This window comes from Ambystoma mexicanum, chromosome 11, assembly GCF_040938575.1.
Source record: "Ambystoma mexicanum isolate Mex_15411 chromosome 11, UKY_AmexF1_1, whole genome shotgun sequence".
Taxonomy (NCBI): Eukaryota; Metazoa; Chordata; class Amphibia; order Caudata; family Ambystomatidae; genus Ambystoma; species Ambystoma mexicanum.
Genome location: NC_090934.1, coordinates 910,584,987 through 910,606,452, shown reverse-complemented (window position 1 = coordinate 910,606,452; position 21,466 = coordinate 910,584,987). Strand labels below are relative to the sequence as shown.

Here is a 21,466-nt window from a genome sequence, read left to right as displayed (position 1 = left end):
GTAGGTATTACTGATGATAGTTTTTATACTGCTCTATCGTCCCTCTTTGAATTGATCTCTGCTCAGGGCAATATCTCTGGAATTCTAGTAATGGGTGATTTAAATTTCTCTTGTGTTGAGTCTGATACAAGGAGCAAAAATCGCGATGGTGTAAGATGGTTATCTTTTATGAAAGATCTGGATTTAAAAATTGCAAATGGTGCAATCACAGGAGACATCCCTTCAATGAATACTTGGGAGCGAGGTAACTCAAAAACCACAATTGATTACATTTTTATGTCCAACAACATCTTTATGAATACTACCAAATGTGTTATTGTAAAACAAACAGCTAGTGATCATCATCTTTTATCGTTATATTGGTCAGTCGAAATGACAAACTGTTTAAAAATTGTACGTCGTTATGAACAGACTTTGTTAGTTAACAATGGCAAAAATCGATTTAAATGGTCCATTAACAAATTACTAGCATTGAATGGAGAAATTTTAAATAACCAATGTTCTCAAGAGTTTGCATCCTATATAGACGTATTAAGCACCTTTGCAAATCTCCAGCCTGTTCAGAATAGGCCACCCAGGAGTCACGTTCATGGGTTTGATTTGGCTCTCTGTGAGAGAAAGAAAGCTTACAGAAGGGAAATCAGAAAACTTCGGAAACTACCATTAAATGATCAGATTAAAGTGATTAGATCTGCCAAGTCAAGATATCGAAATTGGGTACGGTCAAGGAAGGCTGCATTATACCAACTAGATAGTGAAAACTTTCTACGAGCATGTCGTAATAAAAACTCTGCTCTGGTCTGGGAACTGCTAAATAAATGTAGCACAGCACCACAAGTATATCTCCAACTTAATGGTGTCTCAGAATCTGCGTGGGTTACACATTTTTCCACACTATATGATGATCCCGAGATGAGATGTTACAAATATAATGGCAGTTCTGCAAAATGTTGGAATTTGCAATGTACAAGAAATATCATTCAGTCCTTCATTAAAACATCGTCCTCGTCAAGAGCAGCAGGCCCTGACGGACTCTCAAACTGGATGTTTAAACAAAATATAAATGAATGGGCATTAATCTTGAACAACACATTTCATTACATTTTGCAAACTAAATGTATACCAGACTCCTGGCGTTCATCTGTGATTATCCCGATCTATAAAAAGGGTGATCGCATGGACGCCAAAAGTTATCGTCCAATAGCGCTATTGGATGCTCCAGGGAAGATTTTCATTAAGTTGGTATTAAGAGATTTCAACCTTTGGTCATCAACAGCTAGTCAACGTGACCCAGCACAAACTGGTTTTGTGGCTGGCCTGGGTACTGGTGTTAACTTACTCACTCTAAATGCCATCAGACAACAAGCACAGAGTAAGAGACAGCCTAGATACTTTGCTTTTGTGGATCTTCACTCCGCCTTTGATTCGGTATCACGACCAAAACTCATTGATAAATTAATCAAGGCGGAGTGTCCCTCTACTCTTATTGATATCATTTTTGCTCTTCATTCAAAAACCAAGGTCTTTGTAAGATTAAATGCTGAGGGCCTGCTAACATCTCCAGTTTACACGCATAGAGGGTTGAAGCAGGGGTGCAGTTTAGCGTCAGCCCTGTTTAACTTTTTTTATTAATGACGTACGCTGGAAATTTAGCCAAATAATGGCTGATGCACCGAAACTAAACGGTGTCAAAACCAATGCATTATGGTATGCGGATGATCTTGTCCTAGTGTCAAAAACACCCAGTGGCTTACGCAATCTGTTGTCAGTACTTTGCTGCTACTTCAAAGAAAATGAATTAGTAGTAAATACTGCTAAAACACAGATTGTTACGTTTGTCCCTAAAGGTCAACGCAAGCATTTGTTAGAATGGCAAATAGGGGGAACGCCCAGAAAGATAGTTCCAAACTATGTTTATTTGGGCGTCAATTTTGACGGTTGTCCCACATTAGAGTCGCAGCTGAATAAGATCAAACAGAAGCTAACTCTGGCAATCTGTCAAACACGAATAATTGTTGCCAAATATGGCAAATTTTCAATTAAAGCAGCTCTCGTATATTGGAATCAAAATGTTGTCCCAACTATTCTTTATGGCTTAGAAACGCAAATTGTTCCCTCTGGATTTCTTAATTTAATAGAATCCAAATTCTGGCGTGACATTTTGCGTCTACCACAATGTATTACCGGGGTGATGATGCGATATGAATTGGGCCTAATTTCATTATCTGCCCTACATAATTGGCGCTTATGCGCCTTATTACGCAAATGCTTGCTTTCCACACGAGACACCTCTACATTGTCATCTATTTCTAGTTATTTACTTGAATCATCAGAAGAGTTTCCCAAACATTGGTCCACAAATGTCCTCGCCATTATGGTGAATGCCGATATATCGCTTGATCTTTTAATGGTTCATCCGGAGCGAGCAAAGAAGAAAGTATACATGATGGACTGGATTGACACTCGAGCAAAATGCTTAACTTATAAAGATTTTGACTTGGCAATATTTGGACCTAAATGCTATAAAGATACTGCATCCTACTTGTGTTTAGCCCCTTCTGCTGCTATTAGATCTAACATTCTACGGTTGCGATTCAATATTTGGCCCACTCGGGAGGTTAAATCAAGAAGAAAGCAAATATCATCAGATCTCAATTGGTGTAGGTTTTGTCAAAATGCAGCTATTGTTGAGACTCTGCAACACTTATTATTGGAATGTTCAGCCCTCTCGAGTTTAAGAAGTATTCATTTCGTCAACTATCTCTCGTATTTTGCACAAATGGACCCTAGTAATAGATGGGTGGCTCTAGCGGCAACAGAATGTACAGGCATAAGGGTTGCTACCATTAACTTTTTAAAAGCCTTGAATATGGAATGAAAATGTTTTACTTGAAGATGTCTGTCTGTAAATGTATATTAATGTTTGTTACATTGTTCATACTTTTTGAAAATTTGGATTTTTTATGTATAAATTGAAAAAGTTGTAATTTCAACTATATTCAATAATAATAAAAAAAAATAAAAAAAATAGGGAATTTTTTCAAAAGGAAAGACCTAGTTTTTACAGAGATCCAATCATTCTCAAGTGCATCGTTAACACAATTTTCAATGATTACCTTGATTTTATGTGTTGGGTCGCCGGCATCCCCTCAAAATTTAGAGAATAGTACAGTTGCATCTAATCCTGTAGGTGTATCCATTGAGCCTCCTTTTTTAGAAAAAAGACCCGACGTGGGCACAAGATCAAAAAAGAAAAACAAGTAAAGGATTCAATTGTGGTGAATATCTCAAGTAAGACACTGTCATCTAGCCAATTGGACATTCTGAACATGGGACTCTCTTTTGTCCCGACCTCTAATTCTACCCTCTTTGATGAGAAAGTTAATTTACACATATTACTCCGGAAAATCAAACTTAAACTATTTTTCGCATCGCAAGTTGATGAGTTAGAACGGGAAGATTCAGGAGACTCATTGGAAATGAAATCCAAAAGCTCCTTTGATCCGCCAATTGACAATCCAGTTTTGAATATGTTTAAATTGAAGGTTGAGGATGACCTTAAGAAAATAAATTTTCACTTAAAATCTCCAGTGAACTTGAAAGATTTTCAACTGAAAGAGTTGGAATCCTTAGCCAGAGATCTTGATCTCACGATCAAACCAGCAGATAAGGGAGGTGCGGTAGTGGTTATGGATTCTACCTTTTACCATGCCCAGTGTACCACTATGTTGGAGGACACCACCACATATTTAAAGTTGAACGGCGACCCAACACATAAAATCAAGGTAATCATTGAAAATTGTGTTAACGATGCACTTGAGAATGATTGGATCTCTGTAAAAACTAGGTCTTTCCTTTTGAAAAAATTCCCTATTATGCCAGTACTGTATGGTTTGCCAAAAATCCACAAAAATAAAGACCACCCCCCATTGAGACCAATTGTTGCCTGTACTGAGAGCATTTTTGATCCCTTATCCAAATATGTTGATCGTATTTTACAACCAATTGTTCAATCTATACCAACGTATTTGAGAGACACCACGGGCTTTTTGTTGAATGTTAATGAATTTTCTTGCCTGTCATCTGAATGTATTCTTTTTTCAATGGATGTATGCAGCCTATATACCTCTATTCCCCATCAGGAGGGTATACAGGCAGTAGAATGGTTATTATTGCAAGCAAGAAATGTTAAATGTGATCCAAAATTAATCACGATCATCCTTCACAACAGTTTTTTTCGATACCAACGCGATTATTACGCTCAAATATCTGGTACAGCGATGGGGTCAGCGATGGCCCCAGCATATGCTAATATATACATGTATTGGTTTGAGAAAAGATTTGTACTGGACAACATGGAATGGTCATCAAAGATTATTATGTGGAAAAGGTACATAGACGATATTTTTGGTGTGTGGTGTGGCTCCAAAAAAGAACTGGAAGATTTTCTTAACTATCTTAATTCTGTTCATCCAAGAATTAAATTCACTTTAGACATTGGGGAACCTTCTCTCCATTTTCTAGACGTACAACTAGAAATTGTGAACAATCAAATTAAAACATCTGTATACCACAAAGCTACTGACGTCAACAGTTTATTACATTACGCTAGTTTCCACCCTAAGGCAATGATGGCGAGTCTGCCATATAGCCAAACGTTACGTCTAAAGAGAATCATCACTGATTGTGATGTTTTTCAAGAGGAGTGTCTGAATTTGTCTAAGCGATTTACCTCAAGAGGGTATCCAGTGGAATTAGTAGAAGAAGCACAGGCAAAGTCACTCCCGATGACCAGAGAACAACTATTGACCGTTACAACCAAAAAAGAGAATACGGCTATCCTCCATATTTCTAAATTCTCTAGACAATCATTCCACATTAAACGAATTATCCAAAAACATTGGTCCATTCTGCATTATGATCCAACTCTAGGCAAGCTGTTTCCTGAACCACCAATGATGGTATACAAACGAGGAGTCAACATCCGAGACAAAGTTGTAAAGGCAGAACGCACACTTAAGGAAACTCAGTTGACACTATCCACAAAGGAAAAAGGTACATTTCCTTGCTTATCCTGCAGTCACTGTAACAATATATCTAAGGGTGAATCTATTTCACACCCCCACACGGGGAAAAAGATCAAATTACGACATTTCGCAACTTGTCGATCTACTGGTGTCATTTACTGCATCAAATGCCCATGCGGTTTAATCTATGTTGGGCAGACCGCCCGTTCAGCCCGAGAGAGGTGGACCGAGCACAAATCAAATATTCGCTGCAAGAATAACAAATCTCCGGTCTCGAGACATTTCACATCAGCTCGCCACACCATAGCCCAGATTAGGTTTACCATTTTGGAAGTTGTTAAGCATCCCACCAGGGGAGGGGACTTTATGAGAATACTCACCCAAAGAGAGATGTTTTGGATTGACTTGCTTGACACTATTTCACCTAGAGGATTAAATGAGGAGTTTTCACTTAACTGCTTTGTTTGAATCTGATCTTCCTCTGGCAGGTTGATCTACCTACATGTGACTTCAATTAGTAGTGTTTATCTCTCTATTTTTTTCTCATTCTGTTAACTTGTGCTGAGCATCTTTTTTCACTTTATTTGTTATTTCTGTTTCGCTATTTTATTTGTTTTACTGTGCACACGGGGTTACATTTGTTTCATTGTTCACGCAGTACGTTTATTCGCTTGTTTAGTTTTAGTAATTGGTTTGGAATTTTTGCCCATTTATCTTTTTATTTATCCGCTGCCTTTCTCACCTATTTCCCTTCAGCATCTGTTTTGCACCGGTGTTGTGGATTCACTTCCATTAAATGGGTGCTAGTTCACGCTTTAGATTTATTTTTTGGCTCTCTTCACTTAGTTCTCCATATATGGCGCCGTATTTCAGTTTGTATTTGTTCCCTCCTCTAAATGTAAGTGTTTCTTTTTATCTTTACTATTACTCTTGACTAACGGTATACTGTGCATTCAGTGGTGCACAGCTACCGTTTGTTCCGCCTATGCCTCCGCGATTAGAACGTTCCGTCCACAACCCTGGGGGTCATGTGACATCTCTTTGTCATATGACTCATTATGAGTCATTACTACTTAATACACGTCCGGCATCAGCGTGCAGAGCTACTGGAGCGGTGACGTGCGCGGATGTTCTTTGCGTTTTTCCACGGTGAGTTTGGAAGTTCTATTTAGGCTTTGTTATTTATGTGGGGCACTTTCATCCGTGCGCCAAGTTTAAGGCTTCTTCTTTACTTTTTGCCACTTGGTGCTTTGAATGAATGTACCTTGGACCACGTTTTCCTTGCTCAGTTTTTGGTAATTATCTTGGGTGTGCACTCCATGTGCATTACCTGCCTCACGCGTCTTCTTTGGTTTGTTCTTTGTTTGTTTACCTGTATGGCACATTTCTAGAGTGATAGCCCAAGAATTTTTTCTATAGTTAGATGCTTAGGTTAGCTTAGTGGTAATTCTTGTTTCTTTTTCTTTTTTAGTACATGTAGTACTGTACTTGTAGTCTTCCGCACAAGATTGGCATTACTTGGGTACTTCCTTGATTGACTTTTGAAGTGTCTAGGATTGAAGCTGGACCTTTCCTGATTGCTTCAGCTGTAACCCCGAATATCTTAATACAATTAAGCGACTGCAGCTCAATTTTGCAGTAAGCAGCTCGATTGTTAACTGTCTCTCCAGCAGGTTTTAATTTTCTTTGACCTAAAAGGTTTTTGTCTCACACAAGTGGCTATACATATTCATTTATTTTTTACACCAGGTTTATGACCTTGAAAAAAGTTTATTTGCACCTCAGCAGTTTGTGGATTCTTCTCCACACAGCACCGCTGTACATCAGATTCAGTACGCCCGTGTTTATTTCAGGTATTTGCTTTTTTTGAGCCCACTCATTTTCCCATCTCTTTTTGGAGTCACACCCTTGGTTAAATCGATCTTTATATCTTGATCACCTATGTGTACCTTAATGTGGATTTTCATGTACTTTTGTCAATTAGCTAAAATCATTGTACTCTTGCACTTAGCGGTGTTGGATTGCTCAATCTTTGTGTACATCCTTGTTTTAACATTGTGAATCAAAATACTGATGTTGTACTTTTGATGCATACATTTTCAGATTACTTTGCTCCTGAAGAAGGGATTATTCCCCGAAACGCGTAGAGCATCTGATCATCTGAGTTCACTACCACGAAATTCATCATTTGAAAATTTGGATTGTATTTTATTATTTCAGTTGCTAATTTGTATGTATTCTTCTCATGATCAATGGCTTATTTCTATGTATTGAATGCCTTTATTCCTTTATGTTGATTTGAAGTGATTTTTACAGTACTTAGAACTGTTTGCTTTGATTAAAGTCTGACTTATTAGAAGATTACACTCTTTTTTCATTATTATTGACTGATAGTGTATCAGTATCAATGGTGTGCAGGGGACGGGAGTGTCTCTAGATGAAGACACTTTTCCTTGTTTCAGTTTTTGCACAAACCCCATGTCAGGGTTTGTATTCCTCCCCAGCACCCGTACTTTCTGAAGTTGTTCAATCTTTAATGTACATTTGTTAATTTGGTGTGCACCTATCCAAACCCTTTGTTGCTGTCTTCAAAAAGCCCTATGTGGGTGAGTGATTGGTCTTGTCCCCTTCAAGGGGTGGTGAGCACAATGGTCCATAGTGACTGACCTGGATAAAGATGAATGATGTGTGGATTCTTCTGCCCCTCTTCATGTGGGCCTGTGATTGGGAACATGGGTGCCACATAGAAGAGCTTGTTCTGTTCACCCTATGGCTGTTTGTCTTTTTTTGGTTTCCATTTCTGCTGTTGCTTCCCTCCACTTGGCTGATCTGCTACACTTTGGCAAGATCTCAGGTTGGGTGTACTAGTTATATCTGGAGGAAGCCTCCTTCTTGCTGGCTCTGCATCCTTTAACCCCTTCCGCTTGGCAGTGTGTTCACTGACGACCTTGCACTGTATGCTGATTGTGGCCACCCCAACCTGAAGGCCTCTGCTCCATGTCACCTCACAGTTTAATAACATGCAGTGGGTTCCACACATGTTTGGTATTGTGATCATTTGTGTGAATATCTGAAGTTTAACTTTTATATGGCCATAATGAGTCATGGCTCTTTGACACCTGTTTTTATAACTTCTCATTCATATATGTGTCTTGAGGGATCATAATTCAAGGGTTTATTGTAAATGTGTTTGTATTAGTATGGCCCAAAAGAGCTCCTTGTTAACACACTATCTGAAAATCACTTGTGCCAAGGAAGCATTTTATGTATTCGGATTGGCATTGATTTCAGCTCCAGTCCTCTACAGCTATGTACAGGACAGAACCTCAAGATACCCAAATGGAATATACATGAGATACATCTTTTCGTTACATTCATATACAAATAATGAAAATAGAAATCATTTATATAGTCAGTCGTTACCTTTAAAACCAATTTAGCTGGAACATCAAAAGCTGGACTTCGCTATGTATCCATTTAAAAACACTGCACAAGTCCAAGTGAGGCTAATACTAATTTTAGTGTAGAAGTGTCTATTGAGGAGGTGTTGTACATTTTGTGTTATGACAAAACGTTTGACGTTGGTGTATATTCCCAGCACCACATTTGTTAAATCTTTTCACAGATACATTTTAGAAGTTACCATAATATCACGCACATAACTAGTGAGTCTTTATCTGTCAGTAATTAGAAGTAGAACAAAAGGAAATAGAAATAATAATACCAATAGACAGCGACCCTCTACATCTTTGCATCTCCAATCATAGACTTAAAGTATTGTGCAAATGTGCAGAATAACTTTCACTTTTTCAGAAGTCACATCGGGTCTCCTCTCCAACAGAGTCCTACATTTGTTATTCACATCCATCATAATGTTCATATTCACTTTCAGGGATATGAGATGAAGCTCAGTGACCGGCACTTTGATGTTGTGCAGCGGGGAATTGGACAGGATGTGCCGTATAAAATCCGTCATATGGGAATCTACATGGTGATTGAGAACAATGATGGACTTGTGGTTATTTGGGATATGACAAACAGTATCATCATCAAGCTCAGTCCAAGTTTTAAGGTAAGTAGTGTCATAAACTATTCTCAAGAATTAGCAATAATGATAAGAGTGCTGAACGGTATTACCCAAATTGACCTTTTACAATTGACCTTTTGCACAATTGATCTAATTATAGTGGTCCTAATTGACCTTCTGCACAATTGACCTTTATATTATTTTAGTTATTATATGTATGTATTGGATTGGTTTTGGATTATAAATAATATAAGGGGATTGGGTGGGGGGTGGCGGGGGTTTTTAGATGTGGTGGGGGGGTTGCGGGGGGTTTCCCCCTGCATATATGTCCTAATTGACCTTCTAAATTAGGTCAATTCTCCCGAGGTCAATTCTCCCGAGGTCAATTGTGAAAAGGTCAATTAGTATACAACCTGCTGAACAGCCCACAGGGACTCACCTGTACACCATACATAAATCATATGCATGGCCTATATGTAGCTTTGGTGGTGTTTCATAACGTGATAAAGGCAAAAGGGTTCCAGTTCAGTCTGACCTGGAGAAAATGGGGGGATTGGAAGGTGAATAGAGCAGAAGCGTAGGAAAGGGAGCTGTGCAAAAGAATGGGGGTAAAAAGATCACTTCTTTCCAATCAGGATTAAATGTCACATTCTTGATGATGCAGTATGTTAATACGTTTAAGGAACCATAACCAATGCAGCCTAATGTACTATAACATATGTTGGTGGTATAAGGTGGGGGAAGGGCCATTGTAGCTGTCCCATTATCTAAAGTCAAGAGGTATACCCAAGATTACAGGAATGGAAAAGCCTTTGCATTTCTTTTGTTTGGCATGACAATAGGAACCCTTAGTTATATGAGAGATGTCAAGCAATAGTGTTCAGGATTACACCAATGCACCACATACATTTACCAACTGTTTAAAAAAGTAGAAGAATTGTCTTCTGACCCACCTCTAACTTGCCATAGGACTCTGACAGTAAATGATGTAGTCATACACCAACTGTCCACAGCAACCCGATATGCAACAAAGACCTCCTCAAACTACAACTCACACAGGCCTAACGATTATGAGACGTTAAAGTAAAGGTCTTTATCAGGGGGTTATGCATCTCTGCGAGTTTTGGGATTGGTAGGGTCCTTACCTAGGAAGTTAAGAATCTGGAACTGAAGGTGGTGAGTCTGGAACAGGAACTGGTCATGGGAGCGGTATCACTCGGTGTGTTGGCATATACGGAAGGTGAGTTGAATGGGGCAAGGGAGTGATTGGATACACATAGATATGCCGGCCATGTGACCCAACAACACTCTGCGGGCAATAAGGCTTAAGCTGCTGGCTTGGGTAGTCAGGAAAGAATGGGAGCAACATCGGTGTGAGGGACTTTGAGGCCCAGGTGGGGCAGTCATCACAGATAAGGAAAGGATATGTGCTGAGTTTGCGGACTTTTTTGCTGCTCTATGAGGAGAAGGAAGGCTTTGACGCCCAACTGGCAGTCCAATTGATAGATGAGGCTTCTCTGGTGGTATTGTATGGGAAGTAGCGGGAACGACTGGGTGAGAATGTAAATGTGCATGAGGTGATAAGAGTGAATAAAAGCCTATCTCAGGGTAAGACACTGGGGACAGATGGTTTCTCAGTGGAGGTGTACAGAGAGTTTGTGGATATCCTGCCACCCAAGCTGCTTGAAGTGTTTTCTTGAAACCAGGGAGAGAGGTGGATTCCCTGGTTCCATGCTGGAAGCACAGGTAATAACCCTGCCAAAGGAGGGGAGGGGCCTGGCTGAGTGTGGGCCATATCGCCCCTTATTCATGCTTAATGTGGATGTAAAAGTTATGTGTAAAGTGTTGACAGGCGGGTTTTCACCACTCATACAGAGTCTGGTTCAATCTGACCGGACCGGATTCATTCCAGTAAGATCCACAATTCATAATCTGAGTTGGCTACCTTTGGCCCTAGACAAGTATAGACAGCTTGTGGAGAGGTTAGAAGTTATCAGACTAAACTTGTATAAGGCATTTGATTCTGTCTCCTAGGGTTTTTCAGGGAGTGGTATTGGAGAGAATGAGACTTGGGGTACGCTTCATTGAGTGGGTTAAACTGCTGTACGGGGTTCAGCCTCCAGGGTGCATGTTAATGGGTGATATCTCCTCCATTGCAGGTAATGCGGGGTACAAGGCAGGGGTGTGCACTCGCTCCTTTGATATATGCGGTAGTCGTTGTGCCCCTGGATCGGGTGTATCGGAATAGACATGAGGCTACAGGTCTCTGGATGTGGGGGGGGCAGACATTGCAAATCTATGTATGCGGATGATATGCTAATGTACATACAGAAACGTAGGGTGAATTTGCAACAAGTTATGGACACAGTTAATGTATTTGGAAAGCTATTGGGTTGGTTATTAACAAGTCTAAGTCAGCCATTTATGTGTTACCTGCTGAATCTGGCCGTGATTTGGTTCAATTTGGGATGAAGATTATGGTTGAAGGATTTAAATATATGGGCATGCTAATTGGGACGGACTGGGATTGGATGTATTTCCAGAATGTGAGGAAGTCTATTAATGCGTTTGAGAGGCTTACCAAATTCTGGATGCAGTTTCCCATTTCCTTGATGGGGCGGATGGGGTTGGTTAAGACGATTATGTTAGCCAGGCTATTGTACATGTTTCAGTTGATGCCAATGGTTCTAAAGGTTGATTGTTTTCTATCGCTTCATGGAACCTTATCCAGGTTGCTATCGAAGGGGGGGTACTCTGAGGATAGCCCGGGATTTTTGCAATTACCGGCAGTTAAAGGAGATATACAGGTGCTGGACTTCAAATCATAATATTGGGCATTGATACTACAGCACATGGTCAGTTGGTTTATTCAACTGGATAGAAATCGCAACACTGTTTGGATTATGAAGGAATCAGAGCCGTATCAGGTACTGGAACTGCTTGGGGGACTGCAGTTGGAGCCTGGGATTCTCCTGACCCCAGTGAGTACTATTATTTGGGTCTGGTGCAAGGCCATTAAGGATGTGGGACAGAGATTTCCCTTCCTTTCCGGCGGTGCCTTTGGGTTGTAGCAGGTTGAGACGAGTAATGGGTGAGAAGAAGGGTGGTGCGATTGGACGGTTGGGATGGGGAGGTGTTGTTGATGATTTATAATTCGAGGACAAGGCCATCACCTACTCAGAATTTAATATTACCCATCTGTCGGTTTGCCTCAACGTCCTGGAGTTTTCAAACTTGATGGCTGGGGTAAGAGAAGCCTGGGTTCACCTGCACCGATCGTCGTTGAGAGGGCAGGAGCCCTCTCCCTCTGAATCCGGAGCAACCTTCTACCGAGAAGCAGCCCGCACAGCAGCTCGCATTGGGGTGAAGTCTGAAGAAGTTCAGCTCTACTCGCATGTTTTATCAGCTCACTCTTGAATTACTGCTGAAATATTGCCTCCATCTACAAAGGCGAGCGCACACGAGGTCGGCGCAGCCTGATCCAGTGTTCATTGCCTGCATACAACATCCCCCGTATCTCGCATTACTTTTTGAAAATGGGCGCATTATTTACTGCCAGGCCACGTAGCTTGTTGCTATAGTTACGCATTTCCTGGATTTGTCTCATTGGCCGGCCGCACCCAGAAAAGCCAATGACAGCGACCGGCATGCATAAACCGGCCCTCATCTTTTAGGCATTTTCTACAAGGCCTATTGGTGCCTGTCCGGGCCTCGCCGGAGCCGCGGGTTGTGCAACGCTGCCGGATTCAGCTCCGGATTGTCTGCTCATGGTACACCTATACAGAGTAAGCACGATCCTCATCATTTGTTTCTGCGCACCTCGAAACATTTAACTCCACTAAGCTTAACCTCTATACCCACTACTATCGCAGCCCTATCTTACTGTGGTCAACAGCCCTATTGCACTACTTCCATACTTAATGCTTTGCCGGCTACAATTCTGACATTCAGCATAAGCCAAATATACAAGCACTCTTTACTAACTTTATATGATCTACACCTGCATTGGTAGCTGCAACACAAGGATTAACTCTTCAGCCCTCCTACAACTGAGACTGACACGTGCCTCAGACTTGCACATACCCGCGATACCGGTCCTAATCATGATCTGTAACGTGTTTATCTCACAATATTTCTGCCTGTCTATATATTGTAACAAGTTATGTCTCTCAATATCACTCTGCATTCTTTCTAAGCCTGATCAACGTTGTTACCCACTGTATGCTGTTTTCCTGGCTACCATCGCTATTATTGCTTACATCTGCCCCCCAGTGTACCTACTTGCCAGATCCAACTCTTTATGTATGTTTATGCTCTGTATGTTCTTCGGTCGGATGTTAACACCCGCCCTTCAGCGTATGTACTTGCTTTCCGACTAATTGCTCCTGCCTTAGCAACGCCTGGAATATGTATAACTACCTGATACATCAAGGACTTGACATAGACTTTGCCTGTCTGCACAACGTTATTGGTGTCTAACCGTGTCACTGCTGTGCAACCTGAGCAAGGACTGGCTCATTTTGTATGTTTATGCTCTTTAGGTTCTTCGGTCGTATGTTAAATAACCATGACTATCCACTTGTATAACCTCACTTAACGTGATGCTTGGTCAACATAGTGATTTGCCTAGTCTCTTGTCCAGTCTCCACTTACAAGTACACTTGTGACCACTGCCATCCCACTCTCTAACTCATGACCTACTAGCCTACCTGAGAACCCACCCTGCTAAACGGTTCGCACTGTGCAGTACCTTAGAACATAACTGTCCACTAGCTAGACACACACACTGATTAGTCATGTTCATGTCTTCTCTATATATTGGGCTTACACTAACTATACTTAGTGCCAGTGTTAGCAACCTATTCTTGATAACAATGGCCACTACAGTTTTGAGCAATGACTTCACACTACCTACTATGAACCTCTCTCATACACCTAGTATGCATAGCATCTCACTATCCATGTCTCTGACACTAACCTGGTCAGACAACATACCACCAACCACTTTCCTTCCGCCCTGTCTACCGGCAACAACCAAAACCAAGTGTCCCTTGCCCCCTGGATTTCGCATTTTGCCTCCACTCACTCCCGCCCAATGTATCAACTGTTATGCCACCAAGCCTACGCCAAACCAACCTTGTCCTACAAAATCTAGAAACCAAAGACTTGGATCCAGATTCATGCCTTTACTGCCCACTCTGAATCCTAACCTAAATACAAGTGCTAAAGGTCAAACTACCACCAACCAATCTATAGCAAGAACTAAGGCTATACCCACCACTAGTACTATACCTAAGAATGTACCCACCACTAATGAAACTACTAATAATAAAACTACTAAGTCTCATAACCCTACCACTCTGATTAAGGAGACTTTGATAAATGCCAGATCCTTACTAGCCTATGCATTTGACATTGCTGATATCATAACCACTAATGACCTGGACTTCCAGCCGTTACAGAGACTTGGCTACATGCCGCGGCAGGACTGTCTCTCACCCTCGCCATCCCAGATGGGTACTCCATCACACAAACCAACAGAGAAGCCACTAAAGGCGGTTGTGTCGCTTGTATTGCTAAATCAACTCTCTGCATTAGGCCTTTACCCAACCAAACATTCCTTTCAGGGGAATTATTATCCTTCATATTACCACTCTCAGCCTCCCAAACGCTCACCAGTCACCTCCTACACAAACCTACTGGTCCACTCTCCACCTTCAAAGATGACATTTCTTTTCTCCTCACTAACAAGACTAAACCTAGCTCACAGGTTCTACTACTAGGCGACCTTAACTTTGGTTTTCAAGACCCCAAAGACGATAAAACAGTAGCTCTTGCAAACACTATCCCAGAGCTTAGTTTCACACACTGTATCACCAAACCTACTCACAACAAAGGAAGGATACTAGGCTGGCTGGCCGACCTCAATCGGGACATCAACATTCTATCTAACACTCCATGCGCCTGGTCGGACCACAACCTCATTACTTTCACTTTAAGGGAAGATTATCATACAAGCCACATACTGCCTTTTGCCCCCCCTTGTGTACTGGAAACAACCGTAACATAACTGCGGAGAAACCCGACTTTTACCAATTCCGACCCTACGGAGCTAGTAGACCTTTACACCAGGACTATGCTTAATGCTATCAACACCATTGCACCACTTAAAATTCGCAAAGCCAAACCTTGTGCGCACCTAAACTCATGTTTTACTCCACACATTAGATCCCTACGCAAAATAAAGAGAACCGCAGAATCTGCTTGGAAGAACAACCCTTCAACCACTAATAAAAATAACTTTCCAATACCATCTTCCAATTACAAAGAAGCCATCATTCAGTCCAAAAAAAACATATACAATGAACAAATCTACAATGCGAAATCCAGCACTAAAGAATTATTTAACATACTTAGAGAGATGGAATCGCATTCCTCAACCCCAGACACCTGCACCAAAGATACCAGAAGCCCTATTAGATAAAATAATGACGCTACAGGCGAAAATAGAATCTAAAAAAACATAGCCCCTTCCAGGATACTGACCAACCCCCACCATTAACATCACAGCCTGACAACGTTGAATTATTCCACTTCTCACCTCTCTCCACTAACATCACAGCCTGACAACATTAAATTATTCCACTTCTCACCTCTCTCCACTATGGAGGTTGAGGACATAATCATGCATCTGAAACCTTCAATATGCCAGGGTGACATATGCCGCGTCCCCATTATCGAAGAGGCTGACAAGGAACTGGCTGCCTTCATCACTACCCTAATTAACTCCTATTTCAAAAGAAGCATAGTCCCAACTAACCTGACAGACACATGGGTCTGGCCACTAGTAAAAAAACAACCTTAGACCCTAACATCCCCCCGAACTTTAGACCCATTACGACAGTACCCTTTCTCTTGAAAATTCTGGATAGAGCGGCCTACCTGCAAATCCAGGAACACCTAGAAAAAAACAAACTCTTAGGCCTTAGACAATCAGGCTTCAGACCTAGACACGGGACTGAAACAGCTTTAATTGACTTAAAGACACAAATGGACAACTTAAAAGACAACGGAAAACTAGCCCTCCTCCTACTATTAGACCTCTCGGCTGCGTTCGATTTAGTAAATCATAAGATTTTATGCAATCACCTTTCTACTGCAGCACATTTCTCAAAGCTAACCCCTGGATTCAATCGTTTTTAAATAGTAGATCTATGAGGGTCTTCTCAAATTTAGCTTCCGTTGAGCCTGCACCTGTCACCTGTGTAGTTCCACAGGGCTCTTGCGTATCACCTACGCTCTATAATGTGTTCACTAACCCTTTTATTGATGATCTGGACTATTTGGGCGTCACCTACACAAACTACGCACATGACACCAAAATACTCATCCCTATCACTAGTGACTACAATACAGACTCTAAAGTGCTCAATGGCATTTACCTTATAATACAAGCATGGATGACAAAGCATGGTCTCTGCCTTAACGACGATAAGACAGAGCTACTCTGGCTAGGCTCCCATACTAGACTGAACAAACTTGACCAACAATTCACATCATTGAATATTGATGGCAATAACATAAATGTTTCTAAAGACGTGAAAACGCTATGCTTCTATCTGGACTCTGCTCTCACCTTGACAAGACAAATTAATGTGACAGCTTCCTCTACTGCGTACACTTGTAAGTTAATTAATGCCTGCAGACTCTTCTTCTAGACGACCAACTGCATTTCTATCGCCAGAGCACTAGTTCCCTCAAAACTAGATTATTGTAACACGCTCTACCTAGGAACTAGCCAGCGCGACCTGAATAAACTGCAAGTTATCCAGAATAATGCGCTTAGAGCAGAGCTTAACCTCCCCAGAACATAACATATATCTGAAATAAGATGTAACACACTGTGGCTATCTGTCAAACAAAGGACTGCACACAAATCCTCGTCACTTACACACAAGTGCCTAGCTAACCTCGCACTGAGTTACTTGACAGACACATTTTCCCGTGATACCTCTGACCGACCAACAAGATCCTCACATGCACACAGCCTAAAGATTCCTAGGTTCAAGATCCAGAAGGCTGGAGGAAGTAGTTTCCCCGTGCTAGCAGCTAAACTGTGGAACACTATGCCTCCAGCCCTAAGGTCTGAACCGTCCTTCTCCTCTCTCAAGAAACTTAAGACCGTTCTTCATGCACTTCTTGTACTGTATTTTTCTTTCTAACTGTATTCACTGTTACATTCTTGTGATCCATCTTGTTGTCACTTTTTTGTATTTGTATCTTTGAAACATATGTTCTGTAAGTAATGCGCCCAGATGCCTTTTCGCTTGGTGCGCTAAATAAGTAAGTAACTAAATAAATAAATGGGTTGGCTTTCCTGAGAAACTGCGCACTCATGGGATGAATGTAACTCTTTTGCAAATGGCAGAAGGGGGAAGAATGTTTCAGAATTATATGCAGCAGAAAGGGACGAATGTAATACCAAGGCAGGAGACTTAAGACTTAAATGGGAAACTGGAATAGGGTACTCAAGTACGTGAAGCAGGTTTCTATGAACATTAGATTTCAATAGATATAAGTAAAGAAAGTGCCGGAGAGCTTATATCGCCCCCATCAGAGTGGTCAAAATGGTGGCGGCGGATCCAAATTGCTGAAGATATAGGATGTAGGAGGTAGGAGATCCATTGATACTTTTTTGCGCATGTGATGGGGATGTGACCGGGTGAAAGGGTTTTGGGAAGCAGTTTGCTTAGAATTACTTAGGTTGGCTACGGTGATGGTTCAACCTTTGGTTAAGCACTGCATGTTAGGGCTATTGCCTCGAGGGACGTGCAGACAGGCAAAAAAAGTGACTGAAGTTCTGGCATTGGGGCACTTGTTTGCTTAATGCATGATTGGTATGGCATGGAAAGCGCAGAGTAGACCCGGGAGAGGAGACTGGCACAGGGCAATGCTCAAATGGGTGAGGGCTGAAATGGATTTTAAGTGACCAGATGGGGCCAGCGAGAGGAGCTGACTCATGATAGACAGTGTGGCATGAGGTCTGGGACAAATTGGAGGTAGTCTCGGATCTGTGTCCAGCATAGGGTGGCAGGCTGAATAGAATATTGTTATTGATCAGCGAGAATGGTAGGATGTGGGAATTGCAGAGCAATGCCATCAAGATATATTAGGGGATTGGGGATTGCTAACTGTTCTTTATATTGTACCTGAAAACGCTGTAATGAACAGAGCGCTATCACACATTATGTTTGTGAATCCAGATGTAAAATCTATGACAAGTTTTTATTTGTTAAGTAAATGAAAAAAAAAAGTGTTAAAAAAGACATCCACAAACTATTTAGTGGAAGCCACCAATACACCAACAGATCAAAACAATGGTCTACAGAAACCCATAAATAAATCACAGATCCATCTGTTGTGCTCAGCAAAGCCAACAGCTGTCTATAGGAGACCTTTGATAGACCACAAACATATGACACTACTACCCACCACCCAAAAATATGTCAGAGAAATCCACCAGCAATTAACAAGCACAAAACAAGACATCACTGCATTACAGACAATTAGCAGCTATCCACAGGAGCCCACCATTACATCACAGTCAACTACTGTCAAAAGGCATTCAGTCGCACGCCAAAGGTGTTGGCCATCTGCCCAAAGGAAAACTTTCATATCCTGTAGACATCTGGCAATTTTCCACAGCAACTGAACAATAATCTTCATTGGCCAACTGTTTACAGGAGCCTGCATTTATTCCACATCAATTGATCAACTGGCTGCAGGAATCCTAAAGTACACCAAAAGCTGCTATAAAGCTTTTACAAGCATGCAGTTACACTACATCATCAATGTATGTCCACCATCCACAGGAGCCTGCCACTACACAACAGCATCCACCAACTGCCCCGTGCAATCTGTCAATACACACACTCCTCCATTTCTTGTGCTCAAGCTCCATTCACCATAGGGTGCCACGCTCTGATAATATGAAAACATAAATTAACGTCACATTAGCTGTCACACACTGCCTGATTTGACAAGATCACTATCCCTGCAAGAATCATTTTCGCAGATACCTATGAATGCATCAGCCACCACATCATAGTACGCGGTGATTATGGTTCATAAAATATTGCTAGACATCACAGATGTTATCCTAGTCTCCAGCATATGTCACACTCTATAACAACATCCCCAAGACCATGACTGCTTGCATGAACTCGGTCACTGTGACAAACATTCACTTCTGGTACGTTTGTAGGTATTATATGCAGTGACAAAATCTGCAGTGTCATAATATAGGGAACATTGTGTGCATCAGAAATAACATTCTGTAATTCTCCCACATAGAATTTACTCCATCCCAATAACTCTGAAACATCCATCTACGCAACAAACTACTCAATCAGTGGTCTAGTGCAGTGCTGCCAGGTTCAACAAAATTACTGTGAGTTAATTATCATGGCAAGTGTGCACTGAATAAATGACAGGTGTGTACTACATCAGTGACAGTAAGATAATGCAACATGTGTAAAGAATGGAACAGTACTTCACAAACATCAAGCAACTGTTTGTTTCCAAGACACCACTAGTAAATGAGAGACATGCACAGTTCTGCCAACCACATACTAAAAGGGCTTTGTATGTTGTAAAAAAGTACCAATGATGAAAATATGCATCAGGCTCCCCGCATCCCCCCGCATCCCTCCACAGCACGTCGTAGGGCAGCATCTCTAATACCATAGTCTCCTATAGCAGTTTCACAACGAACAGATGTTTTTTGAAAATTGTAAAAGATGGCTATGGAATCAATTTTTCTGCTTCTCCATGAAACATCCTGCCTCCATCCACTGCACATGAACCAGATGATCCAAAATGTCAACACCCTGCGTTTCAAGAACACAGTGGAAAGAGGTCCGCAACAAGGGCAAGGCATCTACACAACGTACATCCTCAACTAAAAGAAAGGCACATATCATTTCATGACAATTCTCAATCTGAACGTTCCAAACACATGACTAAATAATGAAACATTCAGAATGAAAGCATTACACCAGATTTTACCCAGATTAGCTATGCACCTTTGCCCTCCAGGGTGCATAATTTCCCATTAAAATTCCTTTCAGCATTACAAATTTCGGAGGTTTATCATTAAAAATAAAACACGTTCCATTTAAAGTCCTACCATTCTGGCTAAACCTGGCCACAAATGTATTTTAGAAAGGCATGGTGGTTTTGGTATATCGTAGTGTCCACCCATACCCTGAAGACTGGCTGATGGTGTCCAGTCATTATCTCGAAAACAAAATGTCGAATTTCAATAATGTCGAAACAATAATGTCGAAAACAAAAATGTCGAATTGTTTTTTTTTTTAATTTACATGTTTTTATGGGGTTCCGGTGGTAAAAAAAAAGGGGTAAAACATAAAAAAAAAAATAAAAAAGGGGGGTCAGGGGGGAACCCCCCCATTTCGAATAAAAATCAACAAAAAAAAGAAATTCGACATTTTTGTTTTCGACTTTATTTTTTCGACATTATGACTTTCGACATTTTTGTATTCGAGATTATGACTATAAACCCTGGCTGATTACAGCAAGTGCATTTGAGAAAGTAATATAAGATTTTACAGATGATGTGTCTCACTCTTCCAGAGCTCAGGCTGCATGTAATTCTTCAGATACATCTTCCACTCCAAACAAAGTCATCAAAACGTAGGTGCAGTTCTGGACACTATTACAGTAAAAGTGTCTCCTTTAGAGGAACACATTGTGATGTTTGTGATTTACAAAAATGTGTCTCAGTTTGACCTCATCACCAGGTAGCATGCCGAGTGTCATGGCTCCTGGGCTCCCTGGCATCAGGATCCTTCATTGCCCCAATCATATGACTATGCATGAAACATTAAAAGCGATGTGTGGTTGATCAGTGTTATCAGAAGTAAGATCCATTGGAAGTGAAACGTCCGTCAATAACTAATTTTTTTGGTGGTACAAGAGGTTGAATCTGTTTAAAGGAATTCCTTTTCGGATGGTTATGCCAAGTCAGCTATTGATGAATGGATGCCTTCTTGTAAGCGCGGGGGTCCCACTTAGGAAGACTAGCTACACAGGGTCTTTGGTCCAGAAAAATTAAACCTTTCCACATTAATATTCTGCAGCTAAGAGCAGTCTACCTAGCCCTCAAAGCTCCCATCTATAAGTAGGAACTCCTTGCTCATACAAACAGACTACTACTATGTCTCAACAAGCAGAGAGTATTGAGGTCAAGGGCTGCTGGCCAAGAACATAGCATTAACGTTAGTACACTTACCAGGGGTGCAGAATACCTGGGTGGATGCACCAATCAAATCCTATCTGTAAGCCCAGCCGTGCAACCCAAAAAAGTCACAGAAGTGTTAGCTTCCTTGTG

The 21,466-nt window shown here is 41.2% G+C and overlaps 1 protein-coding gene across 1 annotated transcript in view; it reads left to right on the top strand.

The window, feature by feature from the left end:
- The window catches only part of LOC138505067 (mucin-5B-like), a 490,455-nt gene that overhangs the window by 455,013 nt on the left and 13,976 nt on the right, over positions 1-21,466 (top strand). Inside the window, exon 18 of the mRNA XM_069625390.1 lies at positions 8,920-9,099. Coding sequence (XP_069481491.1) covers positions 8,920-9,099 — 180 coding nt within the window. The remainder of the gene's footprint in view (positions 1-8,919; positions 9,100-21,466) is intronic.